Source organism: Cladosporium halotolerans (genome assembly GCF_011745625.1).
Source record: "Cladosporium halotolerans strain TM138-S3 chromosome Unknown Sca19, whole genome shotgun sequence".
Lineage (NCBI taxonomy): Eukaryota > Fungi > Ascomycota > Dothideomycetes > Cladosporiales > Cladosporiaceae > Cladosporium > Cladosporium halotolerans.
In genome coordinates, this window is record NW_027191470.1 from 391,484 (window position 1) to 408,370 (window position 16,887).

At 56.0% G+C, this 16,887-nt stretch overlaps 9 protein-coding genes across 9 annotated transcripts; 5 read left to right on the forward strand and 4 right to left on the reverse strand.

Moving 5' to 3' along the window:
- The first annotated feature begins 193 nt into the window (after nucleotides 1–193).
- Nucleotides 194–2,415, forward strand: WHR41_05721 (uncharacterized protein). Its single transcript, XM_069374326.1, has 4 exons — nucleotides 194–1,059; nucleotides 1,115–1,487; nucleotides 1,548–1,898; nucleotides 1,954–2,415. Exons 1-4 carry the CDS (start codon nucleotides 433–435, stop codon nucleotides 2,235–2,237), a joined length of 1,635 nt encoding a protein of 544 aa, XP_069228658.1. The 5' UTR covers nucleotides 194–432; the 3' UTR covers nucleotides 2,238–2,415.
- A 1-nt stretch (nucleotide 2,416) lies between these two features.
- Nucleotides 2,417–5,380, reverse strand: WHR41_05722 (uncharacterized protein; the record flags this gene model as incomplete). Its single annotated transcript, XM_069374327.1, has 1 exon — nucleotides 2,417–5,380. The coding sequence occupies one exon, from the start codon at nucleotides 5,378–5,380 to the stop codon at nucleotides 2,417–2,419; it is 2,964 nt and encodes a 987-aa protein (XP_069228659.1).
- A 1,177-nt stretch (nucleotides 5,381–6,557) lies between these two features.
- Nucleotides 6,558–7,745, forward strand: erg10B (Acetyl-CoA acetyltransferase erg10B, cytosolic; the record flags this gene model as incomplete). The annotated part of the gene is made up of 1 exon (XM_069374328.1): nucleotides 6,558–7,745. The coding sequence occupies one exon, from the start codon at nucleotides 6,558–6,560 to the stop codon at nucleotides 7,743–7,745; it is 1,188 nt and encodes a 395-aa protein (XP_069228660.1).
- A 740-nt stretch (nucleotides 7,746–8,485) lies between these two features.
- WHR41_05724 (uncharacterized protein) lies at nucleotides 8,486–9,319 on the forward strand (the record flags this gene model as incomplete). Its single annotated transcript, XM_069374329.1, has 1 exon — nucleotides 8,486–9,319. One exon carries the CDS (start codon nucleotides 8,486–8,488, stop codon nucleotides 9,317–9,319), a length of 834 nt encoding a protein of 277 aa, XP_069228661.1.
- Nucleotides 9,320–9,591: 272 nt separating this feature from the next.
- WHR41_05725 (uncharacterized protein) lies at nucleotides 9,592–10,506 on the reverse strand (the record flags this gene model as incomplete). The annotated part of the gene is made up of 1 exon (XM_069374330.1): nucleotides 9,592–10,506. The coding sequence occupies one exon, from the start codon at nucleotides 10,504–10,506 to the stop codon at nucleotides 9,592–9,594; it is 915 nt and encodes a 304-aa protein (XP_069228662.1).
- Nucleotides 10,507–10,942: 436 nt separating this feature from the next.
- Nucleotides 10,943–12,502, forward strand: coq6 (Ubiquinone biosynthesis monooxygenase COQ6, mitochondrial; the record flags this gene model as incomplete). The annotated part of the gene is made up of 1 exon (XM_069374331.1): nucleotides 10,943–12,502. The coding sequence occupies one exon, from the start codon at nucleotides 10,943–10,945 to the stop codon at nucleotides 12,500–12,502; it is 1,560 nt and encodes a 519-aa protein (XP_069228663.1).
- A 471-nt stretch (nucleotides 12,503–12,973) lies between these two features.
- On the forward strand, nucleotides 12,974–14,257 carry WHR41_05727 (uncharacterized protein; the record flags this gene model as incomplete). Its single annotated transcript, XM_069374332.1, has 2 exons — nucleotides 12,974–13,087; nucleotides 13,168–14,257. 2 exons carry the CDS (start codon nucleotides 12,974–12,976, stop codon nucleotides 13,957–13,959), a joined length of 906 nt encoding a protein of 301 aa, XP_069228664.1. The 3' UTR covers nucleotides 13,960–14,257.
- On the reverse strand, nucleotides 14,091–14,953 carry WHR41_05728 (uncharacterized protein; the record flags this gene model as incomplete). The annotated part of the gene is made up of 3 exons (XM_069374333.1): nucleotides 14,091–14,216; nucleotides 14,280–14,740; nucleotides 14,842–14,953. 3 exons carry the CDS (start codon nucleotides 14,951–14,953, stop codon nucleotides 14,091–14,093), a joined length of 699 nt encoding a protein of 232 aa, XP_069228655.1.
- A 133-nt stretch (nucleotides 14,954–15,086) lies between these two features.
- On the reverse strand, nucleotides 15,087–16,681 carry WHR41_05729 (uncharacterized protein). Its single transcript, XM_069374334.1, has 3 exons — nucleotides 16,615–16,681; nucleotides 15,676–16,541; nucleotides 15,087–15,617 (listed from the first exon to the last, which is right to left on the reverse strand). Exons 2-3 carry the CDS (start codon nucleotides 16,526–16,528, stop codon nucleotides 15,433–15,435), a joined length of 1,038 nt encoding a protein of 345 aa, XP_069228656.1. The 5' UTR covers nucleotides 16,529–16,541; nucleotides 16,615–16,681; the 3' UTR covers nucleotides 15,087–15,432.
- Between the last annotated feature and the right edge of the window lie 206 nt (nucleotides 16,682–16,887).

A 16,887-nucleotide genomic window follows, 5' to 3' on the forward strand; every position in this document is an offset into this window, starting at 1 on the left:
TGCCTCTCCTCACTTAACTGTGGAGCTTAAATGCGGGGGTCCCGCACCCGCAGGCGGACTTGCGGTTACTGCGATGGCGGAAACCCGTTGCTGAGTCGGCTCTGCAATGTACTCGACTGTGTCGGCGTATGATTTCGCGGGAATGATTGACCGACGGTGTGAGGGGTGGGCGGTTTATGTGGATAGGGCGTGGGCGGGTATATGATGGTAGGTCGGTCGGTCTGTTCTTTCATGTTTTCTGGGAGGGCACGTTTCTGCTTCTTTTGTACGCTTTTCTTCTGACCGACTCGCTGTGATATATGGAAACCTGACATCTACGAAGCCTGTTGGTGCTAATCGTGTATCAGATCGTTTTTGGGCATCAGTTAGCATCATCGACTTCGGCTATTTACCTTCAACATATAGCAACCAAGCAGTCAACAGTAGGCCACCATGGCCATCTGGAACCGCAAGACGACGCCGAACCCATCGCCGAACGATGTCTCTACCAATCCTTCTCCGTCTGGGAAGGAATCTGGCGATCCCGAAGTAGCCATCCACGCCGAAACAACATCTCACAGCCTCGATCCGGAGCCAAGATGGAAGGTCTCCAAGGCAGGCGACGGCGACGTCGCGATGGCCCTCTTCAATTCACCCGCGGAGCTCCACGAACCCATCTCCCCCGAAGAAGACGCTCGCGTCAAGCGCAAGGTCGACTGGATGATCCTGCCCTACCTCGGCGTCTGCTACGCCTTCTTCTACATCGACAAGACGACGCTCTCGTACGCGGCCATCTTCGGCATCCGCGAAGACCTCAACCTGCAGGGCGCCGAGTATAGCTGGCTCAGCTCGATCTTTTACTTTGGTTTCTTGGCGTGGGCCTTCCCAACCAATTTCCTCATGCAGAGGCTGCCCATTGGGCGGTATCTAGGCTTCAACATCTTTCTCTGGGGCGCGTTCTTGATGCTTCAGGCTGCGGCGAAGAACTTTGAAGGCCTTGCGGCGCTGAGGGCTTTCGCTGGCGCGGCGGAGGCGTGTTCGGATCCGAGTTTCATGTTGATCACTAGCATGTGGTACAAGGTGAGGAAGCTTCATCTCATAGCACGTATGAGTAGACATCGCTGACGTTGATCAGCGCGAGGAGCAACCTCGCGCCATGGGCACTTGGTATCTGGCGAACGGCTTCGGCATCGCCTTGGGCGGCCTGCTGGGCTTCGGTATTGGTAACATCGACGGTGCTCTTCCGAGTTGGAAGTTTGAATTCCTGATCATCGGCGCGCTGTGCTGCATCTGGGGAACCGTGATGTACATTTTCTTGCCCGACAGCCCCGTCACTGCCAAGGGCCTGAGTATGCGGGAGAAGAGAGTCGTCGTGGAGAGGCTGAGAGGCAACCAGACGGGCATCGAGAACAAGCACTTGAAGGGATACCAGGTGAAAGAGGCATTCTGCGATATCAAGCTTTACGTTTTCTTTTTGCTTGGGATTGTCTGCAACATCCCCAACGGCGGTATGGTCTTCCGAATCTCTGCACGGTCAACGCATCAACAGCTAATACCTTGAAACCCAGGGATCTCGAATTTCGGCACCATCATCATCAAAGGCTTTGGCTTTTCTACCTTAGTCACCACCCTCATGCAGATCCCCTACGGCGCCATCATCGCCATCAGCATCCTTATCTGCGTCTTCGCCAATGAGTACGTCGAGAAGAGCGGCCGGCAAGCCCGCTCCTGGTTCATCCTGCTCTTCCTCGCGCCCAACATCGCCGGCGCCTTCGGCCTCGCCTTCCTCGACCAGAACAACCAAGCCGGCCGCCTCGTATCCTACTACCTGACCGGGCCCTACAACGCCGCCTTCGTCATGGTCCTCAGCATGTCCACGGCTAACACGGCCGGACACACCAAGAAGGTCGTCACGAACGGTCAGTCCCCTCCCCGCCCCCTCCCCACCAAACAAAAACTAAGACCCCTTCCCAGCCGTCCTTTTCCTCGGCTACTGCACCGGCAACATCGCGGGCCCCTTCTTCTACCTGTCCTCGCAGGCGCCGCGCTACGAGCTCGGCATCTGGAGCATGATCGTGTCGCACCTGATCGAGGTCTGTCTGATCCTGTTCCTGCGCTTCCTGCTGGCGCGCGAGAACAGGAGGCGCGACAAGATCCAGAGCGCGATGGAGGGCGGGCTCGAGGGGAGGGATCTGGACGCGACGGCGTTTGGCGATTTGACGGATTGGGAGAATTTGAACTTTAGGTACATTTACTGATTGGCCGTGAGAGATGAGGGGATGGCACTCGGCATACTTTGTAGGAAAGGGAAAGGGGATGATATGACGAATATAGAACGGATTGCGCGGCAGATTAGGCCGCAGCGTTTGAATTTTGTTTCTGGCTGGTATCATACATACATTTGCTCAAAATCTTGCTCCATTCCCGTTTACACAACTTACACCGGTCCGTCCAACACGCCGCTCTCCCTCAGACTGCGCCACAGTTCGGGCTCGAGGAACTTGCCCACCGTCACATCCTCGGCCAGACCCTTTCTCCTCCTCGTCTTGAGTACGAAATCCCTCGCCGTCGCCTGCGCGCTCGCAGGCTCCAGAGCGCGCAACTTGATGCTCTTGTCGAGCGGGTCGCCAGGGACGAGCGACCAGCGATCGAAGACGAGCGAGACGGTCGCCTGGCCCTGGGTGTGGATACGCAAGTCTGTCTCGAAGCCGAAGGAGTCAATGACGGGGATGAGGCCCTTGACGGAGTACAGCGGCGTGCCGGGCACGGGCGAGTCGGCGAGGACGTGGCCGCGGCGGCGCGCGAGAACGGTGTACAGCGCCGAGACGGCGTTGGCGGGGCCGAGCATTGTGCAGGAGTAGACTGGCTCCATCAGTCTGGGCCCGGCCATGAGGAAGGAGGAATAGCAGGCGCGTCGTGAGGTGGGGATGATCTGGCCGCCACCGCGGAAGATGGGCTCCGAGGCGAGGTCGATGTCTGTGAGGCGGAATTTGGTGTTGCGGATGGGCTCTTCGCAGAGCGGGCCTTCTCTACTGGCCCAGGAGAAGCCTTGCTTGACTGTGTCGCGGACGCTGCGGAGGATCTTCTGGTCGACGTCTGAGGGGAGGGTGTCGTTTTGGAGGATATTGGGGCCCATGTCTTCGGGTCCGAAAGCCCAGATATTCCGGCTGGCAAGCAAGTCATAGCCGTAGTTTTCCTCGAAGAACTTGCCAACCTTGCGGACAGGATCTTTGATGCTGACTTTTCCGGATTCGATATCTTCGGCAATGCCATCATCCAAGGGTTCGGCGACAAAAGTGAGCTTGTTCTTCTTGTTTGGCGTAAGGGCGTAGCACTTGATGCTGCTTTGGTCCTGGACAGTCTCGCAGAAGCGAGTAACGGGGTCGGAGACCTTGATCTCCATGTTTGCGTAGAGTCTTCGCAGATCGTGAAGAACACAGTCCATGTAGAGCTCGCCGGTGCCGAGTACTACATGCTCGCCCGATTCCTCAACCTTGGTGGTGATAAGTGGATATGACTTATTGATCTTGCGAAGACCGTCGAGCATCTTTGGGAGCTCTGAAGGATTGATAGGTTCCACTGCAACCTTGAAGACGCTCTCAAAGAAGTGTGTAACTGGCTTGAAGATGTGTGCATCTTCGTCGTCCGGAAGCTTCTGCGCAACAATAGTCGCTGACTTAACAATGCTGTTGTCAACTCCACCAAGCAGAACGAAATTACCAGCAGGTACGCCGGAGGTAGGTACGTTATACCGGCTCTCTGCCATCCATACGTCTGAAATTGTGGCTGTGACCATGTCTTCCTCGTCTTCAATCGAGTAGTTCTCGCCCAGAACCCTGACGGTATCTCCTATCCGTGCTGTACCTGACATTACACGGCCAAAAGAGTGGAAGCCAGAAGCATCTTGCGTGTTGAACAGCTTGGTGATGTGAACGACAAGAGGGCCGTCAGCATCGGCCTTCAGCATGCTCTCAGCGGTCTTTGAATCTTGCGGTCCAGCGTAAAAGTGATCCAGCTTCTGCTTCGCGCCCTCAAGTGGGTTAGGAACGTGCTCAATGACCATGTCGACGAAGCCACTAGCAGGACCGAAGAATTGCTCGCACACCATCTTCAACAGGTCCTTCGCGTTTGCGCGCAGCTGTGAGGGCTTCAACTGAATTCCAAGATCCTTGAGTGTTTGTTTGAGATCCTCCGGGCTCTCCGAAATAGTGTGGCTGTAAAGCTTGTAGATGGGCTCCATCACAAAATTGACAAATGATCTCCTTGCACTCTCTTCCACGGCCTTCCTCGTAAACTTGCGCGATTGCGGGTTGAAGAAGATGTCTCCCCACAGCCTTTTGCTGAACTCCCTGACGTCGAATTGTGCTGACGGATAGCTCTCGGCGTACATCTTCGCAAAGCTGGGCAGCGTAAAGCACCAGCCCATGCTGCTACTCGCAAACGCGACGTTCCCCTTCTCAGGACTGACCCTGAACTTCTCCCCTCTCCCAGGAATCGCCTCTTCAATCTTCGTGTTGACCTCTTCCACGACATGCTTAAGCTTGAAGTATGCATCGTTGGGCGGAAGCTTCAGTTCCAGGATTAATCGATCCATCTTGTTGATCAGCAATACTATAGGCAGATCGACAAGTACCGCATGCTTGATCGCAAGCTCGGTCTGGACCTGCACGCCTTCCACCACATCGACCACCAGAACCACAGCGTCCGCTAGGCGCATTGAAGCTGCAACCTCGTCCGCAAAGTTGACGTGACCCGGAGTATCTATGATGTTCAAAAGGTGTGTTTTGCCACTCGTGCTTTCCAGCGGGAGCGACATCGGGCTCGACTTGATCGATACACCCCTCTCATGTTCCAAGATGTGCGTATCTGTGTATCGCAAGCGGTCGTCGCGAGCTTTCCCAGTCTTCCCTTCCTGATAAGCTGATACATCGTGTGTTTGTGCCACCAGCATATCCATTACGCTCGTCTTTCCGTGGTGTAAATGTCCGACCAACGCGATATTCCTGATTTGTTCCGGGAAGCTCATCAAGTCCGAAAGGAAACCTCTATCGAAGTATACCGGCGGCAGGTCCTCTTCCTGGACTGTGAATTTCTTCGTCTCCACCGGCGCGACGATGGGCTGCTGCAGAGTCTGTGTGTCTTCCTCTTGCACCAATGTTTCCACATCTGGACCGTAGACTTGCGACGCCGAAGGATAGTACTGCTTGTCTTCGTGTAACACGACCGCATTCGAAGGCCCGTCTTCGTCCACTTCCATCATCTCCTGGCCCACCGGCCCTGTCTCCTCGGCTTCATCGTCGTCCAGATATTGCGCGCCATCATACGCCGGCTGCTGGTCTTCCTCCTCGCTCTCCTCCGGCTCGCCGATGTAGTTGCCAAACTCGTCGTAAAGATCGTCCATGGTCCCGGTCGTTGACTGGTCCAGCTGCACACTCTTCGCGGCAGATTCTGGTCTCCGAATGACGATGCGCGCAATAGATCGCGTGTCGCGAAAGTCTTCTGGAAGAACGCTGGCGCGCGAGTCATGTGCCCACTGGTCAAGCTCTGGACGCAGTCGCTAATCGACTGGGGGGAAGCAACAGGGTTGAAATCTTGAACTATTGTAATCGGAACGGTGACCTTGTGTACAGCAACTTCCATATGGGTCACTGTACATAAGTATACATGAGTATCTGGTCCGTCTTCCAAGAGTATTGTCAAGCCTGCACATCTCGTGTTCCGGGAAAACACATACTCAGCCTATGATTGGCTCGGCTAGACCCGCAACTAGCTGCGGTCTCATGTCTTGTGGAAGGTCAAATACCTTACAGTCCCCTGTTTGGTATTCGGTATGCAACGAGTATAACACTCATCGCGGCTTTTAAACCTACAATGCTATAGCTGCCGGGCTCCATAGTCTTATGATCGTCTCCCTGTAGTACCAATTTTCTTTAGCACGTACAGTTGGGACATCTAAGAGGTGCTCTCTGCTTCCGAATTGGTTTGATTCCTATCCGAGGATTCCTTGAACCCCAATGACCATATACAACAACGTGGCCTAAAAGGCTACGTCACTTGAACTATGTAGGTGACGCATTTCATCCGATTACTTGCCCGAGGAATTCACATCCATGCCTGCGGTGCGGGCTCTTTTTTTCGTGTGAAAGGTCATAGATCGACTACAACGGAAGGAAAATAAATCGCATTCTCATCGACAGACCCACATAGGATCCCTAGAAGTGGCATAAAGCAGCTTATGCTTAATCTTGCTAAGCGATAAAGGTACACGTTGACCAAGGGATATCTAACGAGATCATGAGACTCTGGCTGCCTCACCCATTTGCGCAGTAAGGCTAGGGTTAGGGTACTCAACGGTAGCTCGCGGTAACATCCGTCTGCAGGGAGCACCTGCAGTGAGATTAGCGCGGGGTTATTTGGCAGTATCGTTCGATGGTGAAGGCAGTCGGTAGGGAACAACAATTTCTTGGGCCGACACCGCTCTTCGCAACCACCACATCGCATTCTCTCCTTGTCTTTCTGGTCTCTAAGATCTCGCTGTCCACATACCCAATTCCCCTCTGATCTTCACACAGTCTACAATGGCCCCTCAGCCCGTCTACATCGTCTCCGCGGTTCGTACCCCAACGGGTATGTTCCTGGGATCCCTCTCCAGCCAGTCCGCCGTCCAGCTTGGTGCCCACGCGATCAAGAACGCCGTTTCGCGAGCAGGCGTGAAGCCCGAGGAGGTTGAGGAGGTCTTCTTCGGCAACGTGCTCCAGGCCAACCTTGGCCAGAACCCCGCCAGACAATGCACCATCCACGCTGGCCTCCCCCAGTCTACCGTCGCAACCACCGTCAACAAGGTCTGCGCGTCTTCCGTCAAGGCCGTCGCCCTCGGTGCCCAGACCATCCTCTGCGGCAACGCTGATGTTGTCGTCGCTGGTGGCGCTGAGAGCATGTCCAACACCCCTCACTACCTCCCCAACATGCGCAACGGTGCCAAGTTCGGCAACCAGGAGCTCGTCGACGGTGTGCTGAAGGACGGTCTCACCGACGCATACGACAGCCAGCACATGGGTCTGGCCGCTGAGGCTTGCGCCGCCGACCACGGTTTCAACAGGGAAGAGCAGGATGACTATTGCATTCGCTCATACAAGAAGGCTCAGGCGGCGCAGCAGAACGGCTGGTTCGGCGAGGAGATCGCACCGTACACCATTCCTGGCGTCAGGGGCAAGCCCGACACCGTTGTCGACAAGGACGACGAGCCCGGCAACTTCAACGAGGCCAAGACCAAGACCCTCAGGGCTGTGTTCAAGAAGGACGGTACCGTCACTGCCGCCAACGCCTCGCCTCTGTCTGACGGCGCCGCCGCTGTCGTTCTTGCCAGCGAGGAGTACGTCAAGAAGAACAACCTCAAGCCCATCGCTAAGATCCTCGGCTGGGGCGACGCCGCCCACGCCCCGGAGAAGTTCACCACCGCACCCGCTCTTGCCATCCCCAAGGCTCTCAAGCACGCCGGTGTCTCCGAGGACCAGATCGACGCCTACGAGATCAACGAGGCTTTCTCTGTCGTCGCCCTCGCCAACATGAAGCTGCTCAACATCAAGGAGGAGAAGGTCAACCTTCACGGTGGTGCGGTCGCCCTCGGACACCCTCTCGGCGGCTCCGGCGCCAGGATCATCACCACTCTTCTCGGTGTGCTCAGGGAGAAGAACGGCAAGGTTGGCTGCGTTGGTATCTGCAACGGCGGTGGCGGTGCCAGCGCTATGGTCATTGAGAAGCTTTAAAAAGTTATGATACTCCAGGGTTTAGTAAAATAAGGGTTGCAGCATTTGAGCGGTACATATCTGAGAGCCGAGATTGAATGAAAGCATGCTTCACGATCAAACATCTACCCTCCTGTCTACGATCGCACTCGAGATGAAAAATGCATGGATTGCAGGTCAATCAAGCCAAAGCTATGACTATAGGGCTGCAGTCGGTGACAAATTTCCCGTCGTAAATATTCTAGGGCATCTTGCATGCATAATCTTCGCAGCAACAGAAGATTACCTGACGCACAGGTCAGCGCGTGCTCACCAAAGCGAAGCTTGAATTGCAGCTGCACAAGCGAAAAGACGGCGACTCGGGCTTGTTTCCGGCGGCGCCCGGCTGTGGTCCAGCCCCGGCCCTGATCTGCACAGTGAGGCATGACGTCGTGATTTGAGATCCGAGCCGGCGCATCGCGTTATATTCCCTGACCATGGTCTGATTACTTACAAAGCGCATGAGCAGCTTCACCTTCCAAAGGTGCTCAATCTGACTAAGACACTTGTGTCTCTCAAATCACTGAAACGAACCCCCTGCCCGACCTCACTTTATCGCTTGCAGCCTCAGCCACGCGAAAGGAAACAACATTCCAAATCAATCGCGACTGCGGCCGTAGCATTTCACTGGAAAGGCTTCTAAAGGAAGCGATCTCCTTTCAAAACAGCACACATCAAGAAGAACCTCACAACTCGCGCACAACTACATCAATCAACCCACAATGGCCCCCAACGTCGCCAAACTCATCCCCTCCGACCCGGAGAAAGTAATGGTAATCCGCTCCATCACGCCCGACATCAAGACCTTCTCCACGCCCTTCCTACGCTTCGGCCGTGTCAAAATCGGCGGCCGCGGCACCGCCGTGCGCCTCGGCTCCGGCACGACCGCTGTCTTCTCGCCCGTCGCGCTGACGCCCACCGTGCGCGCGGAGATGGCTTCGCTGGGCCCGACCAAGTACCTCGTCGCGCTGGACCAGGAGCACCACATCTTCCTTGAGGACTGGCACAAGGCGTTTCCCGACGCCAAGGTCATCGCGCCTGAGACGCTGCCCGCATACCGCGACAAGCAGGGCTACTTCCGCATCCCCGAGGGCAATTGGAAGCTGTTCGAGGCAGGGGCGAGCGCGCAAGGGAAGCTGAGCGTGGACGAGGAGTTCGATCGCGAGTTCGACTTTACGTATGTGGACGGGCATGCGAATAAGGAGGTTGTGTTCAACCACCGCAAATCGGGCACGCTGATTGAGGGCGACTTGCTGTTCAATTTGCCAGCGACGGAGCAGTTCTCGAGGTCGGGCCTTGATCCTAAATCTGGGCTGCTTTCCAGGCTTTTCAGTTGGCTCAACAGTACGCAGGGTGAGGCGCTTGCGCAACGGCGACTGATCTGGTACGGAATCTGCGAGAACAAGCCGGCGTACAACAGGGAGGTGAACAGGATTTCTGGGTGGAAGTTCGACAGGATTATTCCTTGCCATGGAGACGTCATTGAGACTGGAGGCAAGGGCATTTTCGACAAGGTGATGAAGTGGCACTTGGAGGCGGCGAGGAAGGGCCAGTGATTGTACAAAAACCCGCGGAGTAATGATGTTTTGACGGCGAGCGACGGTGTACGGCGAGATTGAAGAAGCGATGCTGTGATGAGATCAGACGCTGCTTGTGGGTGTATGTCTATATTGTGTTCTATATCTATCGTAATGTTTCCTTTCAACAAGTCCCGTGGAAAATCGAGCCTGGACCAGCCGGGCCAACAGAAGATGCTTAGACGACGCTCACGCATGTAATGCAACATCATCGTGGCCTCTCCCAGTTTCACGTGGCGAGAGCCAAGTTCTCATGAGGCAAAAAGCGCTCTCAAGGATGACCGGCGACAGGATCTCCATTTAGTCCATTGAAGTCCTCCGAGACCTCCCAAATCGCTCTCTCGACCGTCTTGGCATTCGAGAAAATCTTCTTCGACATTTTGAGTCTCAGGCACCAGCTGGCCATTCTCAATCGCATAGTCCAAAAGCGCCTGATGTGACTCGTACTCATGCAACGCCAGGAATCTCGGAGCCTCTTGATCTGGATTGTTGCCACTCCCAGGACCCAGCAAACGGTATCGCGTACAGCGCACGAAGATCGGCGTTCTAGCGAGCAAATCCAAGTGCTCGCCGCGATACCAGTCGTCTAACAGCGCTTCGTCACCGTCAGCAGGCTCGATTCCTACCGCGACAACACATCGTCCGTTCGTGGGGCGACCTTTGTGGTTGGGCGGCTCGTAGCGTTGGATGAGCGAGTAGCCTTTGAGATTGGCGCCATAGTGCTCTGCCGGTATCGAGCCTTTCCTGTGCTCTAGCCGTCGTGGTGCGGATATCTGTGGGGGCTCGAACTGTATGGGCAGCCGGGCGAACGCGGCCATCGCATCGGTGGAGTTTACATCGTGGATGCGCACGGCAAGCGCGCAGCAGCCGCCGTTGAGCGGTTTGAAGCGGGTTTGGAGGGTCCCGCTGCGGGCAGATGGGTTCGTATTGCTCAACTGCCAGAGCAGCGTGATTCCTGGCGATTCAAGAAGGGCGGGCGCGAGCAGATCAGTGACGATGTGCTGCAACTCGCTTTCGTCTGCAGTATGCTCGAAGGCGCCCAGTATGATCCAGGCGAGCCCTGAGGCGTTGTTGTCGATGGGTGTGATGTCTTTAGAGGGTTCGTGCACAGAACCAAAGAGAGAGTGTAGACGCTTCAGGCCGTGGCGAGGGCGAGCGATGGTCATCACCGAGAAGTGAGGTAAGGCTATAGCTGGCCGCCTTCTCTATGCTTTCCAGCCTCGTCTTCACGGCAAAAGCGCAGATCTAGGAATTACATACGACAAGAGGTTGCAGATAAGAGGCGCGTTTGCCCTGGCGGGTCTGCTCGGGCCTTGCAGAAGTGGAAATTTCCGTAAATGCCCATGATGACGACCCTTCCTTCCGCTGCCGTGGTCCGTCGAAGGATGGGAGAGGCTGGCGTTTCTTGGGATGGTTCGGCGCGGACCTCGAGGCAGGGAACAGGCGCCGGGCGGCATTTGATGTCACGTGCTGAGACTTGCTGGGCCGGACTGCGCAATACGCACGGCCACAGCCACATGGGCAGGCATCATTGCGTGAGCGAACTCCACTATCGCAATTGTTCGCGCGAGCGAGCTCTCTCACAACATCCCGTTTGCCGCCATGGTCCTGGCATCAACACATCCAAGCTCACTGAGGGCTGCCCGGCGCCTCCTTGAGCTTCCACCCGCGGTGCGGCGAAGCTTCTGGTCAACTGCATCCGCAGCAGCTATTGAGCGGAAACCCGAGATCTTCGACCTTGTATGCGTTGGTGGAGGGCCGGCGGGACTCTCTCTGGTGTCAGCTCTGCGATCAGACCCGGCTACCAAGGGACTCAAAATTGCATTGGTTGATGGCCAGGATCTCACGACCTCTCGCACACCCGGAAATGAGGGCTTCTCAAATCGATGCTCCTCGCTCACGCCTGCGTCTTTACATTTTCTGAAAGAGATTGGAGCGTGGAACAATGTCAACAACATAAGAACTCAGCCGTACCATGGAATGGAGGTCTGGGATGGCGTGAGTGGGAGCAAGATCAGCTTTGATCCCGTGGACCAGACACCCGGTCTGTTGGACTCATTAGCAGAGCTTGTTCCCGGGTCGCGCTTTGCGGCGAGTAAGAGGAAGTACGAGACGGGTGACCCGACCACAGTGGCGACGATATGCGAGAACGGAAACTTGACTGCAGCACTGTTACAGCAATTGAAGGAGTCAGGCGGGGTTGAGATCTTGGACAAGACAAAGGTGGAATCGATAAATCTAGGACCCGAACCCGAGAACGAAGAAGCGCTCGATCTCTCACAATGGCCGGTTCTGACTCTTCCGAACAACCGCCAGCTTGCTGCTCGTCTACTTGTCGGTGCGGATGGTGCCAACAGCCCCGTCAGACAGTTTGCCGACATACCCTCTCACGGCTGGGACTACGGCCAGAACGGTGTTGTAGCGACTCTGCAGCTCGATAGAAGCTTTACAGCAGACGAAATTCGCACAGCTTACCAGCGCTTTCTTCCTACCGGTCCCATCGCTCTCCTGCCTCTCCCTGGCAACAGAGCAAGTCTTGTCTGGAGCACCACTGCCCCCTTCGCGACAAAACTCAAGCAGCTCTCTCCGCCCGATTTCATTGCCATGGTCAATGCAGCATTCAGGCTCCTGCCTATAGACATTGACTTCATGCTCACACATCACGAATCCGTCTCCCCGGCATCGGAACTGGCCTGGCGCGAAACCAGCACAAATAGCAAATCTCTCGGCCTGCTCAACACATTCCCTCGCGTAGCAGAAGTGCAAGAAGGTAGCGTAGCCAGCTTCCCTCTCCGCATGCGACACGCAGATACCTACACTGGCCACCGGGTTGCCTTGATCGGCGACGCAGCACACACAGTTCACCCTCTTGCCGGCCAGGGCCTCAACCTCGGCCTCGCAGATTCGGAGAGCCTGGTGAAGTCGATCGCCTACGGCATGGAGACCGGCATGGACATTGGCAGCTGTTGGTGTCTGGACGGCTACAATGCGGATCGCTGGGCGAAGAACAACGCTATGCTCGGAGTGGTCGACAAGCTTCAGAAGCTTTATTCGGTCGGCTCCGGCCCTGTCGTTTGGGGCAGGAGCTTGGGCTTAGATTTAGTCAACAAGATGGGACCTCTCAAGGGTGCGTTGATGGGTGCTGCTGCGGGGACGAAGTAAGGGAAAGTTGATTTGTAATATACCGCGTTCACGCAGGAGGTGGATCGCGACTGTAGAACTATAAAATAATGATCAAGATGAGGCGAGCCATCTGCATTCCACCGGTATCGATTGTTTTGTCCCCCACCTTAGATTCGTCTCGGAAGCGTCGCGTTCATTGCAGCATCCGGGCTTTCAACGTCACGTTGCACCGTAGTCACGTTGAAGATCGATGAGCCGCAAATTAATTTTGCGCTCAATTACGATGGTCACGCTTTGAATGCATTATTAATCTCTAGTTGTTCAGGTTACATGATGACGTAATACGCACTGTTTTCGTCCACTCTTCGATCTGGAAGCTCCGGCAGGAGTGGAGGTAAACTCATTGCACCAGACCGACCTCGGCTGCCGCTCGCATCGTTTGTACGTTGTCATACGGGGGAGATCGGTACCGCAAGCACTCCAACATCATTCGAAAACAACGGAATCAAAATGTCGGTACAATCTCCAACGCCAACTGATCAAGATCTTCTCATCTGCACAGCATGCGGTACCGAGTTTGATCAGCCTGCCGACCAACCTCTGTCTAACTGCGTTATATGCGATGTGAGTCCAAGACTCAGCATAACGACATTCAAGACTTCCACAGAAGTAAAGGCACACGTAACTGACACTCACCGTCCCAGGACCCGCGCCAGTTCGTCCCACCCCAAGGGCAAACCTGGACCTCGCGCTCTCAGATGAGCGGCAAATACACCAACAAATGGCAACCCATCGACGACAATCCCAACCTCTGGTCGATCTGGACGGAGCCCAAATTCGGCATCGGACAGCGCGCGATCCTGCTCAAAACGCCCGCCGGCAACGTGCTGTGGGACTGCATCGCGTACCTCGACACCGCGACCGTCGACTTCGTCAAGTCCCACGGCGGCCTCAAAGCCATCGTCATCTCGCACCCGCACTACTACACGACGCACCTCAGCTGGGCCTTCGCGTTCGGCTGCCCGGTGTACGTAGCGGCTGAGGATGCAAGCTGGGTGCAGCGGGAGGACCGCTGGGGGCTGCGGAAGCTGTTGTCGCAGCAGGCGACGGAGGTCGTGCGTGGTGTTACGGCGGTAAAGACTGGCGGGCACTTTCCTGGCTCGCTGGTACTGCATTGGGATTCGCGACTGTTCATCGCGGATACGCTCGTCACGGTCCCGTCGGCGCTGTATCATAAGGACCGGCCGAAGGGCACGACGAGCTATGCGTTCATGTGGAGCATTCCGAATATGATTCCGCTGCCGCCAGGTGAGATGCAGAAGATGTGGAAGGCGATGGAGCCGTGGGAGTTTGGGAGCACTCACGGGGCGTTTGTTGGGATGGAGGTTAGGGATAGTGATGGTGGTGGGAAGGTGAAGGAGAGAGTGAGGGAGAGTATGAGGATTCAGGCGGGCGGCGAGGGGTGGATTGAGAGTTTGGGAGATGGTTGGCCTTGATGGGTGGATGGTGTAGTTGATGTTATTTATACGTCGGGCCCGTTCTTCGGGCGCCTTGATTTTCGTAAGTCGGTAATGGAAAAGCTCTTCCTTTTGCCATGCTGAAAGGCGAGGAAAGCGCTCGGCATGCTTCACTGAGGAGCAACGCCGTTGATGCTGGGCAGAGTGCCACCGAAACCACCCGTGGAGCCAAAACCGCCGACTCCGCGGACAGTCTGCTCCAGCTCCTCGACGACAACGACCTCCGGGGTATATATCTAGCAAAAATGTCAGTAAAATGCGATTTCCACTGCGAACATCTAACCCAAGTGTATACGTACCCTCTCAATAATCAATTGCGCAACTCTCTCGCCCTCCTCTACCTTGAAGTCGACCTCGCTGAAGTTGAACAGCAGCACCTTCAGTGGGCCTCGGTAGTCCGCATCAATCACACCAGCACCCACATCAATGCTGTGCTTGCTCGCAAGTCCGCTACGCGGGGCGACGCGGCCGTACGTCCCTGCAGGGACGGCGATGGAAATGTCCGTGTCGACCAGCACCTTGCCGCGAGCAGGAATTGTGGTGGGTTTCGAAGCGTACAGGTCGTAGCCGGCAGCGAAGGCGGAGCCACGTGTGGGCGCTTTGGCGGTGGGTGACAGGAACTTGACCTGCAGCGCGGGAGGTGGAGGCTCAATAGACATGGAGGGCAGGGCGGTGGCAGGCTGGGGAGCGGCGGAGGCCATTGGGTCTGTGAGGGGTGCGGTATCGGGAGTGGGTGTCGGCTGGGCGGAGTTGAGAATTGCTGTATCAAAGGAGAGGGAGTCAGTCAAAGTATGCGTTGCCGTGGTATTTGGCCTTGGACGTTTGGAAGTGGGGTTTTTGACGAGGGCGGTGAACGCGTACATGCGACGGTAAGGTTGGCGGCAGGCTCAGTGTACTTTGTGCGCTTGGGCTCCGGGCTGGCAGGCAGGCTGGGAGTCTCGTGCTGGGGCTGAGGAGTTGCTTCTTCGGCCATGATATACAGAGTGATGTTCAATGACACGCGTGGTTGGGTGCGGAAGTGGTTCATCAATTGGCGGGGCACGCGTTTCGTTCCTGGCTACGCGTCGAGGGTCAGGGTCAGGGTTCATGAGACACCTCAGGCAGCCAGCATCCACTTCCCTTATGGATACCTTGAACTCGTCTCGCAACATCTGCTATTCTACACCCCAACCCATCTCGTTCTCAGCATATTAGCAAGTTTTCCTTCCGCTTCTATAATCATGCTGTAATTTGATCATCGGTCACGGTGCACGGTCTGCCAACAAGACAAGAATTGAAAATCGAATGTCGCGTGGAACAATCACAAAACAGCTTCTGGTATGCGGGAACATGTAGGAAATTGTCCTACGACTTGTTCTGCATAAGCCACTTTTTGGAGGCCGTCAAATTCGTGCCATCATAATTCGCGCCATTCGATCACCAAACCCCGGTGTGAGAAGTGATTCCAGGCGCCTACTTCATGAACTTGCTGGCCATGTTCATAAGGCCGCCGAGTCCGGATGATCCACCAGAAGATCCACCGCCGCTGCCACCCATCTCAGACTTCATGTACATCTTGAGCGCCATCTGCGCGGCAGATGCAACGGCATCCTGCTTCGAGGCTCCGCTGGGGGCGTTACCCTGGGAGTGCTGCTGGTCTAAAATGCACTGTTAGAACATGTCCCCCAAAATAACGGCAACGGACCAAGCACATACCGAAGAGCTTAGCAGCCTCGCCCATGGCCATGCCGATGAACTGGTTCTGGCTGCTCTTTCCTCCACCAGAGCCACCCTGGTTGAACATCTTCATCGCCTGCATGGCCGCAGCGGCGCCCATGCCGTTGCTGGAGCCTGATTGGTTTCCACCGCCGCTACCACTACCGTAGAAGTTCTGGTGCTGCCTGACAGCATCCTCCTCGTCGATGTCCTCCTTGTCCTCCTTGCCAGAGAGCATGCCAAGGGCAGTGGAGAACAGACTCGAATCTTCCTTGTTTCCAGTGTGGGACTGGGCGTGATTTGCAGCCTCGGAGAAGTCGTTGCCGCCGCCATATCCGCCTCCACCGTAAGAGGTGCCAGTCGACGAGCCGTAGCCAGAGCCGTGCTGGCCGCCTTGGGAGTAGGATCCCTCGGGGCGTCCGTGATCAGACTGGTGACCATATCCGCCGCCTTGCTGGCCTCCGTAAGAGTCGTCGCGGCCACCACCATATCCACCACCCTGACGTCCACCGTACGAGTCCTCGCGGCCACCGCCGTAGCCACCACTCTCACGTCCACCGTACGAGTCATCGCGGCCGCTTGAGCCACCGTATCCTCCGCCGGAACCTCCATAGTTGTCGTTCCTCCTGCCACTGTCGCCTCCGTAACCGCCGGAGCCGCCATACGAGTCATTGCCCGAGTTGCCTCCGTAGCCGCCCTCAGAGGGGTTGCCGTAGCGGTCACGACCAGAGTCCTCGCGTCTTCCGCCGCCCTGGTACTCGTCCCTGCCGCCCTGGTAGTTGTTTCCACCGCCGTAGTAGTCGTTTCCGTATCCCTGGCGGTCGCCGCCTGAGCCGTACTCGTTGTAAGACATGATTGGAGTAGTGCTAATCTGGTAGTCAGCTTCACTGAAAGCAAACAGGGTGAAAGTCCAGCGCAACAGAGTGCTTGGTAGCTTACATTTCAAGGGTCGAAGATAAAGGTAGTGAATGTAAAGCTTATGGCTATGTTTGAAGAGGAATGCTCAAGGTCAAATGAAGAAAGGGAGGCCCGTAAAGACCCGCAACCTGTTTGCTTTGACCGTGAGATCCAGCCTGGCCCTGGCCATGCCCCACCTGAGCTGTGACGCTCGAGCAAGCAAAACCCCCACCACGCTGACGCATTGCGTCACCGGGTCGAGGGCGGTAGATCATTCGATGAGAAGACACGGGAAGCAGGCACATGGGGATCGAA